Raw genomic sequence first — 21,734 nt, 5'->3', positions numbered from 1 at the left:
AGATTCCTTTTTCTGGCATGGGGAGGCTTGTTGAGTAATAAAGCAGATGAAACTTACCCAACACACACACACACACACACACACACACACACACACACACACACACACACACACACACACACACACACACACACACACACACACAGACACACACTTGTATTACTATACTTTTGAGGGCATCAAAACTTTAAGACAGCAGCTTTAACAAGCTGAACAACAAACTCCACAGCAAGCTCACAACGCGTCTCGCTGCACTGCATTGTGAGCTTGTCGATTGCCAATTCTAGTTGTTGCGATACCGGAAAGAACTAAGAACAAATCTGGCATAACTCTAACCCTTACCCCTAACCACAACCTAAAACCCAACCTCTAAATGCCTAATCCCAAGAATCTTCTCCTAATTTTAAGCCTAATTCCCCAAATCTCTTTCAACCAAACATTTCTCTTGCAGAGGACCAGGAAAATTGTCCTCATTTAGAATGTGTATTTCTCAAATTCTACTATACTTATGGGGACATTTGACCCTCACAAGATCAGTAATACAAGCACACACACACACACACACACACACACACACACACACACACACACACACACACACACACACACACACACACACACACACACACACACACACACACACACAGACACACACACACACACCGTTTTCAGAGAGTTCACTTAATGGCACTCTCCTCAAAGATGCTCTCATTCTGTAAATGTCAGTCTGGGAGCTAACCTCCACTTCAGGACCCGTCCGTCTCTCAAACACCTCGCACTCAACAGAGTGAAACAAACGCCCCCACAACGCCAACATTCTTCCCTTAGAAGTGTCAATCAGTGAGACAGCTCAGGGAGACGGGGTAAACACACATTCTCTGTATTCCACTTTCTCTGAAGCCCCGCATTTAAATGAACGCCTCGAGCCGAAGCGCTGCATGCGGTGCCAGACCGCCTCCTAAGTTGCATCTTCTCTGGTATCACTCGTGGGGTTTTGCTCCCGGCTAAACTCTTGGCAGAGGGGCGAGCGCTCATCTGACACGCTATATACAGTTACGCCTTAAGACACACGGTGCATTGTGTTTTAGGACCTCCAGCCCTTCATGTCTCCATCCACGGTACAAGCAAATCTGTCTCTTTTAACCCATTAAGACCTGAGGCGATTCTTTAAAAAAAATGGAAATCCTAACAGTTTTTTGAAAAAAAAAACAAAAAAAAAAAACACGATTTTTCAAAAATAGCAGATCTACAAGCTCGTAGCGCGGCACTCGGTGCCGCGCTATGAGCTTGTAGATCTGCTATTTTTGAATAGCCAAAGAAATCTAAAGTGACATAGATGCGTTCCAGGTCTTAATGGATTAATGGACACGGTCTCCCTTCTGTTGCTCTATCTGTCTCTTCACACTTTCTCACTTTCAGTCTCCCTCTCTCTCTCTCTCTCTCTCTGTACACTGGTCTTTCTTCCGGGCATCATCAATCTTACTCTTTCCCCCTCTTTCCCACTCATTCTTTCCATCAGCTTCGCCTCGCCTGTCTCTCTCTCTTTCTCTCCCCCTTTCACTCCAGCCCTGCTCTGTCTGGATGCTGGCAACTTGGCATAGAAAGTGCAGTGGACCACACTACGTGCCAGGCCCCTATGGCCCTGTGATTTTTCACAGGTAGCGCCGACTCTCAGCATGAGTCCAGCTGCAAAGTGACTCATTGAAGTGTAAATATTCAGGCACAACGGTGCATAAGATCAAGTATGCACTGTCTGGGAAATCAAATTCATAGCATGCTGTGTTCTCCTCAAGGTGATTTGTATCAGGGGGGGGCCAAAAGCCTATGAGCCACAGCAGTTAGCAGTAGTGTACTTTATGTCAATGTCGATACTCCGCATGGAACCCAAATGGAAAGATAAAATGCTGTTATGTAAATGCAACATAGCAAGGGTGAATCCATTTCAGATTCTGATATCAATCTCCCGTATCTCAAAACGTAGCTAAATAGCTTTGCCAAGCATTTGCTGGTCGGTTGCCACCGCCATTTGTAGTTTGCAAGGGTCATTTGAAGGTTACCTGCGGCTTCCTGGCACTGGCTGCGGTTGATGTGGGAGAAGTGATGGTGACAGCTCTGGGACTCGCACACGCAACCCTCAGCTGTTAGGTTACATCCAGAGAACATGCACGCCGGATTGGAAGGCCCCACAAACTTCTCCCTGTGCCTCTCCCGGTGCTCGTGTCTCCGACCCTCTGGAAGCCAGATGTGCGCACACACACACACACACACACAGACACACACACACACACACACACACACACACACACACACACACACACACACAGACACACACACAGTGATCAGTGAGTCACAGACAATGGCACCACTGAAGAGTGAGTGTGGCAGCACTAGACAAACCCTGAACATGTGTGTCATCACTATGATTTGTAATTCGCATTAGTCACCTAAAGAGCCACATCTGTTATGGATTGACTATTCTCAATGGATGGCATTCTTCCCCTTCTGTCTAACTGGAAGTCTTGTGCCTGGGTTTTGTGTGTGTGCGTACCCTTCAAACACTCCAACATCCGTTGGCCATCTAAACAACGTGGGCCAGGGCGTCGATATGACGTCTATCTGTGGGGCTGACGTGGACCTTGTTTCAACTGATAAATTGCCATTTCTGGAGGGTTTTTTTTTTGCTTAGAAATTGCACAATTTCAAAACATATCTCTTCACATAACGGTATTGTATCATCTGTATATTGCATCACGGGGATGGGTCCGAAAGTGGTCGCTTGATAGTGATGTCCATCGGCCTCACAGTCGCAACGGCGGTTTTCCAAATTGTTTGGTGGGTACATAGTTGCGTGAATTTGTGTGTCTGTAATTGTGGCAGGTGGGGGAGCACTCACCTGGTTTACTGGCCTTCAGGCAGGTCTCTTGGTCTGGGTAGGTGAAGGAGCCTAAGCAGGAATGCCGTGCATCGCACACACACTGGCCCCCGGCTCTGTCGCAGCCTGTCATCAAGGGGCAGCGTTCGTCCTCCAGGCCCGCCTCCGGATAGTCAGGGAGCGCTGTTGGAGGTTCAGAAGGAATTAACATGACATACATGGTGGCCAGCAAGGTGGTCCACTCCACCTATATGTTTCCGTATAAGAGAATGAGAGGACCTTGGATGGGGGTGGTTACAGGCCAAGAGCAGGGGGCACCCAGCAAAATGAGGAACAGTTTCAACCACTATAAGCCTATGTTATACTTCGGTCTTTTGAAGACAGCCAATCGATCCAAACAGAAATCTCCCATTGTCTAAATTTGCAATAATTTTGACAATTTTTGACACCAAATCTTTTCAGATAGGGATCTGCGGTCAAACACATATCAATTTGGGGGTCCTTGACTTGAAAATGTTTGAGAACCACGTGCGTTACGTGCTAAAGAGCGACCACATGGCGCTTGGCTTCTGTTGCAACACACATCCCACGGAGGGATCATTACCGGAATGACCTAGAAGAGCAGAGCTGCTGGCCTGCCTCTATGTGTCTTCTGTGTCGTGCTGTGCTGCCTCGGCCAGTTTGAGTCCATTTGTTTGTTTTTGTCCCACAGCGTGGGGCCCTCCCAGGGCGTCCCATCTGCTGAAGTGGAGCTCCTCTCCTCTCTCTCTCAAGGTCAATTGCGCCATACCTCATTTACACCAATGCATTACACACTTGTTCTGGCCTATTGAGCTTAAACATGAGAGCTTACCCCCCCATACCAAATGAGTTAAATAACCACCACATCACAGGGGATCGGAGGATAAAACCTCCTCGTCCCCCATCGGCGTCCCCATGGTCTCTTTCACATGTACATGCACAAATGAGCACACACACACAAACACATACTGTACGTTGTGTATATACAAAGAGCACAGACACATTCCAACCACTCTGATTTAGGGACCCGACAGGGTGGTCACACAGGTTCATTGCCCGCCTGCTGGCAGCAGGCCAAGACACAGTAACACCAAATAACCCCCCCACCCCCACGTCCACGTCCACGTCCCACCATGCACTTAGCTGCTGCTGGACCTGTGTCTACAATGTGGAGGCAGGTTTGGAACTGCTACGCCTTGACACGGTCAAGACGGATGGCTGCCCACCCTAGACTCTGGTTCTGGTCAAGGTTTTTTTTCCCCTGTCGTAGCTGAGGCTACCTGAGGCCGATTCTAAAAACACCTTCTAAATCCTGACCTATGTTTTTTTATGAAAAACTTCTATTTTTGATTCAAATTATTATCATTTTTAAATCATGTTGCTATATATCGGGTCGGGTGGAAACCTATGTCCAAAACCGAAAAGCGATTTAAAATAGTGAAAATACTACAAGCTTGTAGATCTGCTATTTTCACTACTTTTGAGCGACACTCTTGTATGATTTTGAATGAGTTTACAAAAAAACACATTTGAAACTTGAAGGTACAAGGTTTCTGCCCGACAGTGATGATATACAGTATAGTAACAACTAAAATGACACAGATGCTTTCCCGGATTGAAAGGTCTAACAACATATACAGGCTTTCCAGGTCTAAGTGGGTTAAAGGGGAGTTTTTCGTTGCCACTGTCGCCATATACTTGCTCACTGGGGGACATTGGGTCTCTGCAGTATACGTAATGTGTATTGAGACACCTTGTTGTGATTTGGCACTACAATAGAATTGAATAATGCAACGATGGACAAATAATGTTGCACCGAGACTCATAGCATTATCCTGCAAATGAAATAAATCAATTCAAGTAGTGTCTGACTAAGTGAGTGATGAAGGTTTCGCAGCATCAGAAATCCCTTTCAACCTCCGCGAGCTTGGAGAAACAACAATGGAACGAGTCAAAATGATGGGGTAGGAAAGGAATGCCACTGCTTTCCTTTTAAGTACTGTAAATAGTAATAAAAGTCACATGCTGATTCCTAATAATCCGAAACAGATATCATGTTTTGGAAGAAACTTCGCTTTTGTTTTCCGTTCAGGAGGTACTAGCTTAAACCAGAATGACTGCAAAAGCTGCCATCTGTAGAACAGCAAGCGGTTATTTTCTTCTTACAGTACGACGCTCGGTTCAAGGTTGTGCGCAACTTGACTTAAGCCCTACTTTATACACTGTCATACGACTGCGTCACGTCACAAACTGCAGATTTTCACAATTTCTTTCGCTTTTTTATTATTTTTATTTCTTTTGAAAAAAAAAAAATGAAATTGTTTGCCAGTGTTCGCCTATAATAACATACCCAAAATGGGGACGCCAGGTTGAAAGTGGAAAACTAGATTCCCATACAGTTCCCATGTACATTACATCAGCAAAGTCAAAGCAGGATCAATCGCAGCACAGCTCTGCTGGAGCTTTTTGTTTTGTTTCAGTGCCTTGCTCAAAGGCAGCTTGGCAAAGGGCAGCTTGGCAAAGATGGTGGGCGATGTACATAATAATAGCAATAGTACCAGCAGCCCTTCATTCACCAGTTTACAGCTACTGTAGAATACAACCTCCTGTCGGTGCCAGGTATCGAACCAGCAGCCGTTGAGTCACTGTAGTGGGCTTCTTACATTAAGGCCAACCTGCCACCCCAGCAGACACTGAGTAAACCCAATGATGCTGATGGTCCCTATGACATAAGACAGCCGAGCTCAGGGACGTGAATGGGAAAGCGAAGGAAGAGTGGATGACAATAATATTATCTTTACCCTTGTTGAAATGCCATATAGCATGGAGTCTGTCTGTCTGTCTGTTTGTCAGTAGAGGTACAGTAGGTTGTGGCTCACCCAGACACACTACCAGACAGCCAGAACACAAGAGCCTTTTCAACACCCCCCTCCCCCCTCCCCCCTCCCACCCTCAGCCTCCCCGCTCCACCTAGGCAAAACGTTCTCCATGATTTCCTTTTCACCTTAAAATGATCCTCACCTCAACATTTTTTCCACACCGAGGCCTTCCTGTGCCTGCCTGGGAGAGTATTTTCATTGAGAAGGTGGTGGTTGTCTCTGTGTGGGGTGCTAAATCTGGCATGCAGGAGAAGGAGGGGGTGCAGACATAATAAATGAATGATTATGGTTGGGGTGGGGGTGTGGGGGGGGAGTCTGTTATTAACTAATGATTACTTTGACCCTAGAGAGAAAGAAACCACCATTATCCATTCATGTCAGCTGGGTTTAGTATGGCTTGACCCTGATCTGATCTAGGCCAGGTTCGGTGTGGTCTGGCCAGGTCAGATATGGTCTGGACTTGCTCCAGTTGGTTCTGGCCTGGCGAGGCTCTCGTTCTGGGTTCTGCGGCCATGTCTCGGGGGACCCCCTCTCTCTCAGCCGCGGAGACTGCTTGTCTTGGCATCCAGGGCCAGGATGAAAAAGCTGACCTCCGAAGGCCCCCCTGGCTGATAGCGGGCTAAAAAGGAAGTCTTTGAAACATTAGATAATGCTGTAGTAGGAAGGAGGACGTGGACGGCATGTGAAGGAGTAAAGTGGACAGCGCGTCCGGTCCCTTTAGGACAGACGGCCAGTCAGGTGGTATGTTAAGTGGCCCTAGAGCGGAGCGAGCGCGTGGGAGGGTGTCGGAGGACGGGACCGTGAACGCAGCAAGCAACGTCAAAACGAAGCGTTTTGCTACACTAGCTCGGCGGAGCTGAAAGAAAGCGTGGCTGGGTTGGATATGGTGAGAGGATCCAGCTTGCAACACGGCACTAGCCGATGTTTATAGTCACACAGAGGAGATTAATAAATAACTCTCCCTTGATAGCAGGAACTGAGGGCGACGACAAGACACTTGAGAGAGGCAGCAGCGTCTGCCTGTCGCATGTCACTTTCACTTTCACTTCAACCATGTTAGGGAATTCCTGCTTCCTATAGCTTTCCAGCTAATCCAATTCCACGACTTCTCCACAAATACTCATCACATCACAATGTTTCCCTTTCACTGAAAGTCCCAAGTGGGTCCACAACGCTTGTTATGTCTCCAAACCTGACACCTACCCTTATGCCAGATATTGACCAATGACCACCCAGAAAAGAGAAAGTAAAGGCTGTGAGCAGAAAAGCAGGGATCAGGAGAGCGGAAACATTTAGCCCCTACTCCTGATTGCGAGCCTAATCACTTTAAGACGTTGGCCCCCGGTTCGAGGAGGGAAATCGGGGATCAGCCTCCAGCTAGCCAAGCGGCCTGACGATTGTGGCCCCTGCAAACACACTGGGAGGTGTTGACTTACCCCCACCTAGAACCCTTGGGAGGAGAGTGTGCGTGTGTCAGTGTATCTCTGTGTGTTTGTGTGTGGGGAGGGGGGGGGGGGTTTAGCAGCATGCTCCAAGTTCTCTGAGCCATGAGACCAGAGGCATGACACAATCAGAAGAACCATTAGCTCTCCTGCCCGCTTCCAAAAGCTGTTAATTTGCAGAAAGGCTCCTGCAGCATGGAGGTGGTGGTGGGGTGTTCTGTCCTCCAGACCCCCAGCTAAACCTGTAACATTTGTAAATGAGGCCCAATCAGCAGCAGCATCTCCTGGGGATGCCCAGGGGCCAGAAACTCATACCCCCAAGACCAAGGGCCCCCCCAACCCGGACCACCCCATAGCAGGGGAGGCAGACGGAGGTAGGGCAGGGTCAAAAGGGGGGTCCGGACGCCCTGTATAGGGCTGCTTTCTCTCTCCTCTGGTCCCGTCAGTCCCTTTAAATCACTCTGGAGCTGTCTGGAGACAGTGCAGGTGGAGGGTACCGGGGGTCCTTGACCGAGCTACTCATCTCACAGGGGGAGGTCACTGCTGCTCCTTCACTCGTTCAGAGACTTGAAACACTCAAACATCTCGTACCTCCACTTTGAACACAGAGGCACACACATTTCTTTGAAGCTCAACAAATCCTGCAACCCCCCCCCCCCCCCACACCCCCCCATGTGGAGACGTTGGAAAATCCTGAAGAAAGCTACTTCTGTTTAGAGTGGGAGAGGGACGGGAGAGCATTATAGCACTGTGTACAGTAACTCATAGGTTTGTCCGATGAAAACTTGCTGGGGAGACTTTTGCAATCTTTCAGCCAAGCCCCGGGGACCCACACGCAGAACTAAAGCCCATTGATTGTGTAATCAATTCCTCCATGCCAAGGATGGCTTATTTATTTCAGAATCAAATTAAGACTGCATAATCCAAGTGGGGGGGGACGGACGACGGCACACAATTGAACCATTCAGTGTTGGTGGACACTCCATGTGCACAGTCCCAAGCCTTTCAAAATCACACAAATGAAAATGGTCATTTGGTCGATTCACTGTCTTTTTTTTTTAAAGAGAGATGTCTAGTCGAATTATAGCAAAGCGAATTAAAACTTTACGAGAGCTGACGTGCAGCCCATGGTGCCAACGGCTGTGTTGCCAAAGTTATTGCTATGCCTGTTAGCTGGACAAGACCGGCCGAGGCAACAGGCAAGGCTTGAAGGAGACTAGTGAGCAGCAGTTGAACATGAGTCCTCTCTCTTGGCAGTCAAGAGCCCTTTAGAGCTGCTGCATGGGAAGCTGCTCTGTGCACAAGACAAGTGGCCAGCACAGCAGTGACAAAGCTACAGGCAACTGGATCATGACACTTAAAGGGATGATGATGCCCTGAAGCCACTTTTATACCAGAACATAAATAATTTCATTTAACTGTCAACAACTGTGTAATAGCAACTAATTGGGCTATTTTATGTCCATTGCAAAGTAGGCTAGTGCACAGCCATGATGATGCACATGCTCATTAACCACTTAAACCCCCAGCATCCGTATTAGGGGGGAAAACCTTCACAGAAAATAGCAGATCCACAAGCTCTCAACGTTGAGCACTTGTAGATTGGCTATTTTCAGCGAAAAATATTTAATGTAAAACAGAAAAGACACTAGCATAGAGCCCTGAGGGACTCCACTCAACCAACCATGTGGGGTTTAAGTAGTTATTACAACTAATAAACGAGGTCCCATCCGATTCGTGATTATCACTGCATGTTAATGAAATTGTTGCTTGGTACCTGCCGGTCTGCCGCGCCGGAGACCGGCGGGGGTTCGATTCCAGCTCGGTGCGCGAAACAATTACAAACGGTTGCAAATGTCATCATACGATACGCACCTTTACACACTCCAGTTTCAGGGACAACCGCGGCTCCGGTCCTGTTGACGGAGACGCAGGTCAGTCCCAGGGCGCAGTATCCCAGGTCCCAGTCCTGTCCGCCGCAGGGCTCCCATTCCAGCCTGGCGCACAGCAGGTCGCAGCATCCGCACGGGTCTCTGACCGGGGTCCTGGCCGCCGGGCTGCTGCCGCGGACACCACCACCATCGCAGCCACGCGGACACGTCCTGAGATCACATGGCGTGCATTCGTGCGCCTCAAGCGATCGCGCCAGAAAGAAGACGTTCAACAATGCGACCAAACATTTGTTGAACATATTTTTTTTTTTTAAAGTTGGATCCCGATGCGTTTCCAATGTTTTTTTTTTCTTCTTTTCTTTCCTTCCCCCTCCTGTCAAATTATAATAAGCCACATAAAACTCCACTGTCTATTTGACTTCTTTAGGCTGACTCCAAAACGTGCCCAAAAAAAAAAAAAAAAAGTTTCTCTCGAAAACCTGATCAAAGTTTTGTGGACCTGCGTAACTGCCTTTGCCCCCCCTAAGCCTACTGGTCTACAGTAGGCACTAAAAGGCACAGGCTCCCAGTCAGACCACCACGGTTTACTGGTCTATACAGTACAGGCTCCAGACAGACCACCACCACGGCACAGTGTGCTAATCTGATGCGAAATCACGAGCAGGCAACGTTATGGGAGGCAATATGATCCAAAGGTTCAGTCTGAGTGCCGAGAGAGAGCAGGTAGACAGACAGACAGACAGACAGACACACACACACAGACAGACGCACTTCTTCCAAAGTCTAATCTCTTGTCACAGAGAAAGCCTGTAGTTGTACATCCAAGACAGACGCAGACAAGCAGTTTTTGGAGTCTCGGTGTGTGGAGGAGAGCGGAGGATCCACAGACACGCAGCGACACACGGGGGGGAATAGAAGCAATGTGAGAGTCCTAAATTGACATGCATGCATATAGAAATTAGCGGTCCCCCTCCTCTCCTTTGACTGACACACGCACCGACCAGTCACAAGTTGAGCATGGAGGGAGGATTTTGAACGAGAGATATATATCGGCAAGCCTCCCTTTTTTCGTTGCGCAATGAATGCAACTTTTATCATCATCTGAAACCAGTCTAAAACAGTTATGTGACATAAATTACGTCATTATTGCGAGGTTGTTTGTTTTGTTTTTGGTTTTTTTGGGGGGGGGGGGAGCATTTAAATATCATGACAGCAGTATGACGCAAATGTTACACAAAATCTGCTCTTGTTATAACAGTGCATGTGCAGAAACATTCACTCACTCTAAAACAGGGGTCTTCAACGTTTTTTAGCCCAAGGACCCCCCTTAGCTGAGAGAGAGATGAAGCAAGGGCCCCCATAACATATTGAATAAAATTGTGTTGCAGACTTTTTCATAGATTTCATAGATAGCTGGCTGGATTCATATTAAAGGTAGGGTAAGTGATATTTTTGGGTTAAAACAAAAAGTATTTTGTTAAAAGGTTAAAGCACTATATTCTGATAGTAATCATTGCTATAGAGTGTTTGTTCAGTAACAGGAGTCTCCCCGTCTCTCCAGCTCTTTAATAAACAGAAAATACATTTTCCGGTAGGTGTCAAAATCTCAGCCAATCAGTATAAAGTACCAATTTTTAAGCTTCATTTTTATAGTGTTCCAGTTCCAATTTTGCCTGCTCATTTCTTAGTGTCATCACTTCCAATTTCACTTGTTTAATCTATATCCTGATTGAGTTCTCTATCCTGATTGGATAAAATTGGAAATGAAACGAAATGCATTTTCTGTTTTATAAAGAGCTGGAGAGACATGGAGACTCCTTATATGGACAGGACACTCTATAGTAACGCGCACTATCAGAACATAGACCCATTTTGCAATTATTTGAATAATTGCAAATCACTTACTCTACCTTTAATGTGTATTTTCAGATGGTTAATCTTGAAACCCTCAATGCTTAGTCAACTTGACCGTTGGCTCTGCACTTGGTCCGCTCTTTTCCCCTCTACACCATCTACTCTACACAGACTCTCCGAAAATAGCCGATCTACAAGCTCACAATGCCTAGCACTTAAGCTCACAACGCCTATACAGTATGTGCTGCGAGCTTATAGATCTGCTATTTTCAGCCAATGTTCCGCATCACACAAAGATTTGGCGGACCCCCTGTAGTAGCTCTGAGGACCCCATCCTCAGAGTTCAACCCCCTGTTGAAGACCCCTGCTCTAAAACAAAGGTCAAGCAGAGGATGATCATTTGTATTTTCATCCTGTAATGGACTTTGCTATCAAGTGAATGTACAGCATCCTTTCAACAGCCTCCAGATTGTCCATGCAGCCCTTTATTGTTCAAACAATACAATCACTATGTCTGTCAAAGCGTTGTAATACAGTATCATTTCAACTCTTATCACTTATCAGTGCTATATATCTGTGTGTGTGTGTGTGTGTGTGTGTGTGTGTGTGTGTGTGTGTGTGTGTGTGTGTGTGTGTGTGTGTGTGTGTGTGTGTGTGTGTGTGTGTGTGTGTGTGTGTGTGTGTGTGTGTGTGTGTGTGTGTGTGTGTGTGTGTGTGTGTGTGTGTGTGTGTGTGGGTGGGGGTAAAAGGTTACAGTACTGTAGGTGTGCTTGCGTGCGATGTGTGTGTGTGCTGATGGCTGAATGTGACAAAAAGATGTAACTGCCACACACAAGGGGATTTTCCGAAAGGAAATCACGTAGGTTCGTCTTTGTCAGATGGGGGTGGTCATTGAAAGAGTGCAGCCAAATTGGAGTTCAACCCTCGCACTGCCAGACGTATTCAGGCCTTGAATAGCTGCTGTGTGTGTGTGTGTTTGGTGCTCTGAGTCACAGACCTTTGGACAAAATGCAACATTTCACTCCAGAGTGTTCTACACTGAGGTGTGTGTGTGTGTGTGTGTGTGTGTGTGTGTGTGTGTGTGTGTGTGTGTGTGTGTGTGTGTGTGTGTGTGTGTGTGTGTGTGTGTGTGTGTGTGTGTGTGTGTGTGTGTGTGTGTGGGGGGGGGGGGGGGGGGAAGGTAAAAGGTTACAGTACTGTAGGTGTGCTTGCGTGCGATGTGCTTGCGTGCTGATGGATGAATGTGACAAAAAGATGTAACTGCCACACACACACACGTGCCTGAACCAGTGTCACTTGCAGTGTGAAGAACACACACAGTGTGGGAACATGAAGTTAAAACAATCTTCCTCTTCAATGCAACACAATAACATCAGTCTGAGTGTCCAGTGGGGAAAGTAACTCACTAACCATAATCACATTGGCGTTGGACTGGGACGCTGCTAATGTCCTGCACTCAGCAGACTGTAAACTGTATAACCAGGACGAGATGGTGGATTAAAAGGTCTGGCGGTGATCAAGAAGTATCGGGGATTTTTTTTTTGTGACACGTTTCCTCCTATGTCAACAACCACATGTCACATGGAAGGACTTTAATCGACAAAGCCATCTTCCCACAAAACAGCACCTCCTTCATTTGCAACATCTGCCTGGAGCCTGGTTCCCTCCAACACAAACACAGCATCCAGGAAACCTGCCTCGCAAGCTCGCATAATCAGGCCTCGCAACACAAGCCCTGCTCTTGTCTCCCTCTGCGCCCTCCATCCTCGCCTCCTCCCCCCCCCAACCCCAACCCCACCCCGCCATCTCCCCTTAAGAGCTCCAGTCAAAATGAGCTGACCCACTGACTGAGTGACCGCTGGCCGGTCACCCGCTGCTCTCAGACGGCTGTCCGGACTGACCGGCACCTTTTTTGGACAGTTTTGAGACTCGGCCTCCGGTCCCCCGGGCCTCCACGCTGGCTCATTTGACTGGGCTTTCAACCGGTTCCAACTGGCTGATGTGGTCAGAAGCCTCTCATGCTCCTATCAAGGACCAGAAGGTTTGCTTTGGCAGGCCAGAGGGACACAGGATTTTATACACCATCGCATGGCAAGAGTGGCGCCCCGAAAACAGCCAATCTACAAGCTCACAATGTGTCGTGATGCGACACGTTGTGAGCTTGTAGATTGGCTATTTTCAAAGTCTAAACATGTGAACGCCAGCTACTCCCTGTTCCCTCTCTATCTAGTGCACGTAACAGAGGTCACTGCTAATCTGGAACAACTGCGAACAACACTGAAGCCCAGCGTCTTACGGACGAGGAGAATGTAGGGGATTTTCCGAAAGGAAATCACGTAGGTTCGTCTTTGTCAGATGGGGGTGGTCATTGAAAGAGTGCAGCCAAATTGGAGTTCAACCCTCGTTAATCCCACAAAACCATATTCCCGCCTGCCTCGCATGTTGTAATAGTGTGGCTTTTGGAAAGCCGCCCAGTTGATAAGTCAGAGCTCCACAGTGAAACTTTACAGTGTGTTTTATTTTGCGGTTGTGGTTCACGTCAACGTGAGTTCAAAACAAAACGTTGATCAGTTTGTTGTGTTCTTTGTTCAATGGCACCCGGAGCAATGTGTTTTGATGTGTTTGTGACCTTTACTGTTGTTGTAGGTGTGTGTGTGTGTGTGTGTGTGTGTGTTTGTGGGGTGTGCGTGTGTGTGTGGTGTTGTGTTTTGCATGTGTCCATGGGTCCCAGAACAGGGGGGAAAAAGGGTGCGGCACTGCCAGACGTATTCAGGCCTTGAATAGCTGCTGTGTGTGTGTGTGTGTTTGGTGCTCTGAGTCACAGACGTTTGGACAAAATGCAACATTTCACTCCAGAGTGTTCTACACTGAGGTCACTTCAGTGACCCCGCTGTGACCTCTGGGGCTATTTTGGATAAGTCTCCAGATGGTCTCATCACCTCCAGCTCCAGTAAAAACAAAGAGGAACGTCTGCAGTGCTAACTGCTCCCAAAAATCTGTTCTTTTATTGAGACGCTCAACTGTGTGTGTGTGTGTGTGTGTGTGTGTGTGTGTGTGTGTGTGTGTGGGGGGGGTCCTTATCAGAGAGTGGGAGGTCTATCTGTCTGACTCTCGCACTTCTGTTGTTACATTTGTCTCCAGTGTGACAACTGGTGGATTTACACCCCTCTGCTGTTGAGGTGCTGTGTGTGTGTGTGTGTGTGTGTGTGTGTGTGTGTGTGTGTGTGTGTGTGTGTGTGTGTGTGTGTGTGTGTGTGTGTGTGTGTGTGTGTGTGTGTGTGTGTGTGTGTGTGTGTGTGTGTGTGTGTGTGTGTGTGTGTGTGTGTGTGTGTGTGTGTGTGTGTGTGTGTTATGAGGTGGATGAGTGTACATGACAGGTTGTAGGAGAACAGTACAACACCCCCGGTGACGCACGGACAGAGGACCCTCAGGGGGCTACATAGCTTTGAGTGTGTAGACCAGCCTCTGTGTGTGTGTGTGTGTGTGTGTGAATCATTCTGTGTGTTGAGCGTGTAGTCATGAGCGTGTGTGTACATCGGCCTGTGTGTACATCAGTGTGTGTGCGTAGAGCGTGTACTACATCCGTTTGTGTGTGTGCAGAGTGTGTACATTTGTGTGTGCGTGCGTGCGTGTGTGTGTGCGTGTGAGCGTGCGTGCACTTGATTGGCCTGAAAAACATCTATCAGGAGAGCACAAGGGGAGGTAAATGTAATTTTTATATCTCTTTTGTACATACAGTGTCTGTATTTGTTGATGACATGTGTAAATCTTTTATGCTATGTTGATGAATTGAATACATAGGAGTCCCCAGGACTTTTTTGTGTTATCCTTTCAGCCTAAATGTCTGACTGTACCTCATCCTGGGGGGGGGGGGGGGGTGTGTGTGTGTGTGTGTGTGTGTGTGGACATCAGTGTGTTTGTGGAGTGGGTAGACATCAGTGTGTGTGTGTAGTAGAGTGTGTTAAGACATATGTGTGGGTGTGTGTGTAGTAGAGTGTGTTAGTGGACATCAGTGTGTGTGTGTGGAGTGAATCAGCATCAGGTTTATTGCCGCATCACAGGTGTACTGTGTTGTGTTTACAACTTCTATCGTTTTAGTTATTTCCATAGAAAAACGTGTGTGTGTGTGTGTGTGTGTGTGTGTGTGTGTGTGTGTGTGTGTGTGTGTGTGTGTGTGTGTGTGTGTGTGTGTGTGTGTGTGTGTGTGTGTGTGTGTGTGTGTGTGTGGTGTGCAGACATCAGTGTGTGTGGAGTGTGCAGATATCTCTGTGTGTGTGTGTGGAGTGTGCAGACATCTCTGTGTGTGGAGTGTGCAGACATCTCTGTGTGTGTGTGTGGAGTGTGCAGACATCTCTCTGTGTGTGTGCGTGGTGGAACAGAGTAGTGTACTTGTTGAGTGCATATACTGTAGAGTGGACAGCGTGCGACACACCTGATTACAAGTCCCCAGGATGTGCCTGAAGCTCTTCCAACCTAAGGGCCGAAGGACCGGCACATGGGCTGTCCGTGGCACTAGCTTAGCTTATCTCTCCTCACAGGGTGTCAGGCTGAGCCAGGCTTTGCAGGGCCAGGCCAGGAGTGGGGGGGAGGGTGCGACATGACGGCAACGCACAGTGACAGTTGAAAGAGTTCTCCAGCCATTCAAATGTCCACTGAACGGCGGAAATATGGAGCTGTTGGCCGCTGAAGCGAAATAACACACAGACTGACGACGATGAATGGCTCCGCTCTAAACAGAGAGGCTACATGAGGTCATCTGTTTCTTATCCACTCTCTGGGCTAAGATGAGTGAAGATGAGTGACCCTCCCACCCCCATCCCCACCCCACCTCCACTGATCAGTGTTGCCATGTCTGCTTATTATATAAGGGGCTTGTTTTTCTGTTAAGTCGCTTGTTAAATATTGTTTAGTTGTGGGTTGCGTTTTTTTGCGGCTTGTTTTTTAAAGTGTAGTTGCTTATTTGGGCTTGTTTCCTAATCTTCTTTAAACCAGTGGTTCTCAAACATTTTCATGTCAAGGACCCCCAAGTTAATATGCATTTGTCCGCAGACTTTTTTTGCCAGGGACCCCCGTATCAGACGTATTACTTGTTTCAAAAATATTCAAAACATTTCCCAGATTCTTTTGAAAATAGCCGATCTACAAGCTCGCGGCGCATTGCGACGCGTTGTGAGCTTGTAGATCGGCTATTTTCAAATAGCCGATGCAAATACGTTTAAAGTGCTCATGTGGCCTATATAATAGTTGCTTCTTTAGGGCTTGTTTTCATAGACTCGGTTGCTTATTTCTCTCGCAAAAAGCTGGCAACACTGCCGCTGATGTGAAAAAGAGGCGCAAAATGCATCAAAACAACATCTTCTCGGTTGTTTTTGATGGCAGAGAATGTGCCAGAAGTATTGATGAACCCAGAAACAGCTCTCTCCTGACCTGGACATCTGTACGGCACATTGAGGTAATAAAGGTTTGAGATTATTACTTTCCTTTTTCCATTTAATTACCATCCCAGAGGGAGTCCGAGTGCTTTCATTTCTCACTGTACTGAGCCTTCATTTGTTTGGACCACTGTGGTGAGCGCTGCGGAAACATTCGGAGGCTTCCAATAGTACAAATCATTCATCCTGGAGCAGAACGGTCCGAGATCTGGGACACTGCAGATGCTTTTTTAGTTTTTTTTAAAATATCCCTGCCAATGTTTATCTCGTGTATCTAATTAGATATCTCCTTGTCATCTCTTTATTTGTCATTTCTACCTATATTTGCACACAGCCTCTGTTTTCCATTCGTGTCTGTCTTTCTGTGAGGTCTGGTCACATGCAGTAACCAGGGTTAAAAGGCTGTATCGTCACAGCAGAGACTATAATGATGTGTTTTTGCCGCCGTGCGGCGGGCTCCTGAAGGGCCTCTCCTCTCACTGTCTCCAGCCTCCCCTGAGACATCAATGTACACCGCATGCAGCAGAAGATGCAGCATGGATGGCGATACAATACTCAGAGTGCTGGCATGTCCCCCTGCAGCAGAATGTGGTCCTCCTGACTCGCAAGTGACTCACAGCGAGGAGGGTTCAGTGGGTTCACCAGCCGCGGTGGCATTTATAAGGCTACTCTGGGAAGTGGTCTCTCTGCAAATTGACTGTTTTTCTGTGAAGTAATGGTCAGGGGACGCGAATCTGAGCGCACTCCGAAACGGCGGTGCACCGTGGTGTATTGACATGTGAATCACTAAGAAGCATGAGGTCATGTTGGATGGATTGTGTTCTTGCAATGGAGGCAGACATGGAGGAAAGGTCATTCTAAACAAAGTTTCGGATGAATGAAACTGAAGAACTTTCGCCACTGAACTTCACGATGCTGGGCATGTCATTAGAGGAGAAAATGTTCCAGATTTTCGAAAAACATTCAAACGTTTTTGAGTATCAGATCCACAAGCGTTGAGAGCTTCTAGATATTTGGCTATTTTCGAATAGCCAAAGTATAAAACTGGGCTAAAGTGGTCACTTTTCTGTGAAACCTTATAGGCCTATACAGTATTTTGCCAGGCGGTCTGTATTGTTATCGTAAAACTGTGTCAGCCTAATCAAATCATTCTCTCTCCTTAATCGATGTCCTAAAACCATGTTAACAGCAGGCTCACGTCAGTCATGATATCCCATACTGCTTGGCTACAGTTGGATTTGTTCTAAGCCAAGGGTGGAGTGGTAATGACTGGTCCCATGAGCTTTGCACCCTGGGCATAATAGAACCCCCAAATTCTCCTGGTTGGCATCTCAATGCCTAATTTATGCTTAGTCGTACAGGGGTGTCACGCGCCGAAAATAGCAGAGCTACAAGCTCACATCGCGTTGCAGACTCATCGCATCGTGAGCTTGTAGATACGCTATTTTAGGCGATACTGTCATACAATGGAGCATAATTTGGGGCATTACGCTTTGTGAGTCAGACCCACGGTCTGGGGCTGTGTGAGTCTCTACTTACAGTTATGGCTCAAATCCTCTGGCTGCAGACCATGCTTATGACGGGCTGCTGAACTCTGGGCCTCGCAATCAGCGTTGCCAGATTTTGCGAGAGAAATGAGCAACCAGGTCTATGAAAACAAGCCCAAAAGAAACGACTAAAACGCATGAGCACTTTAAACCTATACACATCGGCTATTTGAAAATAGCCGATCGACAAGTGATTGTAGATCTGTTATAAAAAAAAATCTTGAAGAAAATTAGAACAATTTGGAATATTCTTGAAACATTTTAACAACACCAATCAGATGGGGATACGTGGACAATTATATATTAATTTGGGGGTCCTTGACATGGTGTAAACAACATTAGACAGGAAGCCCAAATACACTTCAGAAACAAGCCCCCCCCCCCCCCCCCCAAGCCACGTTACAGAAAAGCAAGCCCAAAGTCACTTATAATAAGCAGACTTGGCAACACTGCTCTGGGCCTCTCGCCCTCCTCTCCTCCACTCCCCCGTCCCATCCTCCACTGGCAGATCCTGTGACCTTGAGGAAGGGGAACGGCCACTGGGGCTTGTTTGACATTTGGAAGTGGCTCACTCGCTCACCCCTGTCATGCTTCCGACAGAACGTTAAGTGGACTTCTCAGAAGTTTTAATCTCGCAAATCTGTGTGTTGATGGCGAATTCCACAGTGGATTGGGAAAGTTAAAAGGGCCCTTTTGTGCTGCCATTCCCACCACAACACCTGCCCGGGCCGGGCGTATAATCTTTCCCATCACACATGGGATCATCACGGCGACCATTGAATTAACGGTGTAAACTTACAGTAGAAGAGTAGAGGGCTCGGCCGCTAACCTAGATTTTTTCCGCGTTGTCATAAACTCTTGTAAAAGTAAAGTGGGCGTGGTGGGAGACATTTATGATGGAGTGCACAAGTGTGTGTGCGTGTGCGCAGTGGTGGAAAAAGTACTCAAATTCTTTACTTAAGTAAAAGTATCAATACTGCAATTTAGAAGTACTCTGTTACAAGTAAAAGTCCGGAATTAAAAATGTACTTGAGTAAAAGTACAAAAGTATTGGTATCAAAATGTACTTAAAGTACCAAAAGTAAAAGTACAAAAATATTTGAAAATAGCAGATCTACAAGCTCACAACGCGTCGCAGCGCGACGCATTGTGAGCTTGTAGATCGGCTATTTTCAAATAGCCTCGGTATAAAATAGCGCTAAAGTGGTTAATGTATGTTTCATAATATCATAATTTATATCTGAAAAGTAACTAGTAACTAAAGTTTTCAAATAATTGTAGTGGAGTAAAAGTACAATATTTGCCTCTGAGATGTAGTGGAGTAGAAGTAAAAGTATTGGAAATTGGAAATACTCAAGTAAAGTACAAATACCTCAAAATTGTACTTAAGTACAGTACTTAAGTAAATGTACTTAGTTACTTTCCACCACTGCGTGTGCGTGTGCGTGTGTGAGAGAAAGTGTGTGTGTGTGTGTGTGTTTCTAATTGAGCTGTTTCTGTGTAGGCAGACATCCATCTGGTAATGGAATGTGGTTTAGGGTGTCAGACAGAAATATAACTGTCTCCTTGTTAGTTAGGTAAGCACGCTAAAAACATTTAATATTATTGAGCCATTGTAAGTCACAATGACAGACAGACAGATAGATACAGTAGGTAGATAGATGGATAGATACGTAGATAGACCTTGATTGATCCCCATAGGGAAATTCAGGTGTCATAGATGCACCACGGTATGGGTATATTCTGCAAATGCAACATTTCATTTGAAAGTGACATGAAATAACATCAAAGCAAGAAAAGAAAAAAAAGAAAGTATTCCTTCTTGGTGGTCCCGGGACCCCCTTTGCATTCTTTCTTCATTGTCTGAGAGTTGACATCGCCCTGTCTGTCTCTTCCTGGCTACTGAGCCACCTGAGAGAGGGGGAGAGGGAGAGAGAGAGGGAGAGGTTGGAGGAGATGTTGGCAAACATCTGTGGGCCCTACAGACCCTCTTAATTTCCATCACTGTAGAGTCATCTGTTTCATGTTCTCATGTTGCGATGCCTCGTCTATCTCATACTGAGAGAATTTGTCTTTAGGGGCTTTTATGCAACAGATGTGCTTATAGAATGTATAATGAGTAGATTTATATCTGGAACGGCACCAGAAAGATGGTCAACCTACACACAGGGGACTCACAATAGACCATCAGTTAGTCATATTATTACCAATTATTGCACATAATGTATCCGATGTTTAATCTGCCGGAACTCGATCATCGCAACTCAGTTTATCCAATAACAAAGTTTTGTTATTGTAACAGAAAATGTCTGGCAGCTAATGGGGAATACTTTTTCCGTCCCACATTATTTCCCAAGGATGGAACAATCATGTTAACAGTAATGTACTATGGTACAAACATCTACGATAAGTACAGTACATGTGTGCGGTTAAGACAATTAATGAATGGAGACTTTTGGAAGTCACCATAATTGGTGTGCTTTTAAGTACTTAAAGGGCTGAGGCCACAAACTGATGAATGACTCATAAATGACCTGAGAAGGAACATTGTATTTTTCGCTCAATTCAACTCTCTCTCTTCAGGACTGGGCCCTGTTAAATCATACATCTGCTTTGTGTGTTCTAAACCAGTGGTTCCCAAACGTTTTAGCTCAAGACCCAAAAGAGAAATTGGACGTTTGCCCGGGACCCAAACTAGTGAAAATAGCAGATCTACAAGCTCACAAGCTTGTGCGAGCTTGTGGCTCTACTATTTTCACTAAACGTTTGCCCATTTACCCACTGTTTGGTAACCACTCTCCTAGAGTTTATACCTCCTTGCGTGTGCTATAGAGTTCACACCTCCACCTGTGATTGCATGTTTCCAGGATGTGTGTTTGGTGGTATGTATCTATGGGCAGGGGGGGGGTGGATCTCCCCATGCAGGTAAAGGTCCAGATTTACTGGCAGACCTCCACCTGGTATAGTGGAATGTCACAGCCTGTGTTTCAGCTGTAAATCCTGACATAATTACAGTGCCGCAAACTCAAACATTGAGGTGAAATAACCACCTTGCCGGAGCAAAATGATCACTGTTTAATGTTATGTCTGGGATCCAGATTTACTCCTGTCTTTGCGAGGGGAGGGAAGGAGGCACGGGGAAAAAAAGAATGTTAGAAATGTGCACGTCCTCTGACCTCCAGGAGGGTGAAGGGCAAGCTCGTTGACATCATAACCGTGGACGGCATGTGCATGCATGCAGCCAGCCGCATGGCTTTGAGCAGAGTATACAGTACAAGTCAAACAAGGAGGGTAGATTTATTTTATATTATCTAACAGTGAAACACAAGTCAGGAATGTTTATGTTGAGTGGAATAAAAGTAAAACGGATAATAAATAGTAGAGATAAGGGGGGATGGGGGGGGTGGGGGGAGAGAGATGACATCTTTTCCATAAACAGTATTTCTTTATACAGTGCTGCTCCCCGGTGGTAGAACGTGGACAGTGCATTGCACCCCACTGTTAAACCCAGCGAGCAGCAAACAGGTGTGATGGAGCCAGCCAGACAAAGAAAGACCATTGCCCACTGCAGAGGCTTGTTTATGTGTATATTTCTTTCTGTCTGCCTATCTCTGTCTGTCCATATTTCTGCTCCCCCCTCTTCCCCCCTCCCCAGACCCCATGACAAAAGTGGGCATTGTGGGCAGGAAGCCACCCTCTGGGGCTCACATTTTTTTATTGGCCGAGTCACGTATCTCTTCCTGTTTTTCTCCCACAGCCAACCGCCAACAAACAATGATAGGAAGGGTTCTGCTC

General features: G+C 46.6%; 1 protein-coding gene and 1 long non-coding RNA gene across 2 annotated transcripts in view; both read right to left on the bottom strand.

The window, feature by feature from the left end:
- The window catches only part of LOC308075244 (cysteine-rich motor neuron 1 protein), a 69,914-nt gene extending 59,915 nt beyond the window's left edge, over positions 1 to 9,999 (bottom strand). The window contains exons 1-3 of the mRNA XM_080414962.1: positions 9,090 to 9,999; positions 2,894 to 3,055; positions 2,058 to 2,231 (exon numbers count right to left, since the gene is read on the bottom strand). Coding sequence (XP_080271088.1) covers positions 2,058 to 2,231; positions 2,894 to 3,055; positions 9,090 to 9,405 — 652 coding nt within the window. The 5' untranslated portion in view covers positions 9,406 to 9,999. The remainder of the gene's footprint in view (positions 1 to 2,057; positions 2,232 to 2,893; positions 3,056 to 9,089) is intronic.
- LOC308075251 overlaps positions 1 to 21,734 on the bottom strand; it is a 497,190-nt gene that overhangs the window by 240,938 nt on the left and 234,518 nt on the right. The window lies entirely within an intron of this gene.

This window comes from Gymnoscopelus braueri (genome assembly GCF_963280865.1).
Source record: "Gymnoscopelus braueri genome assembly, chromosome: 19".
Taxonomy (NCBI): Eukaryota; Metazoa; Chordata; class Actinopteri; order Myctophiformes; family Myctophidae; genus Gymnoscopelus; species Gymnoscopelus braueri.
Note: the sequence above shows the minus strand (reverse complement) of the source record. Positions and strands in the feature narration are given on the sequence as shown.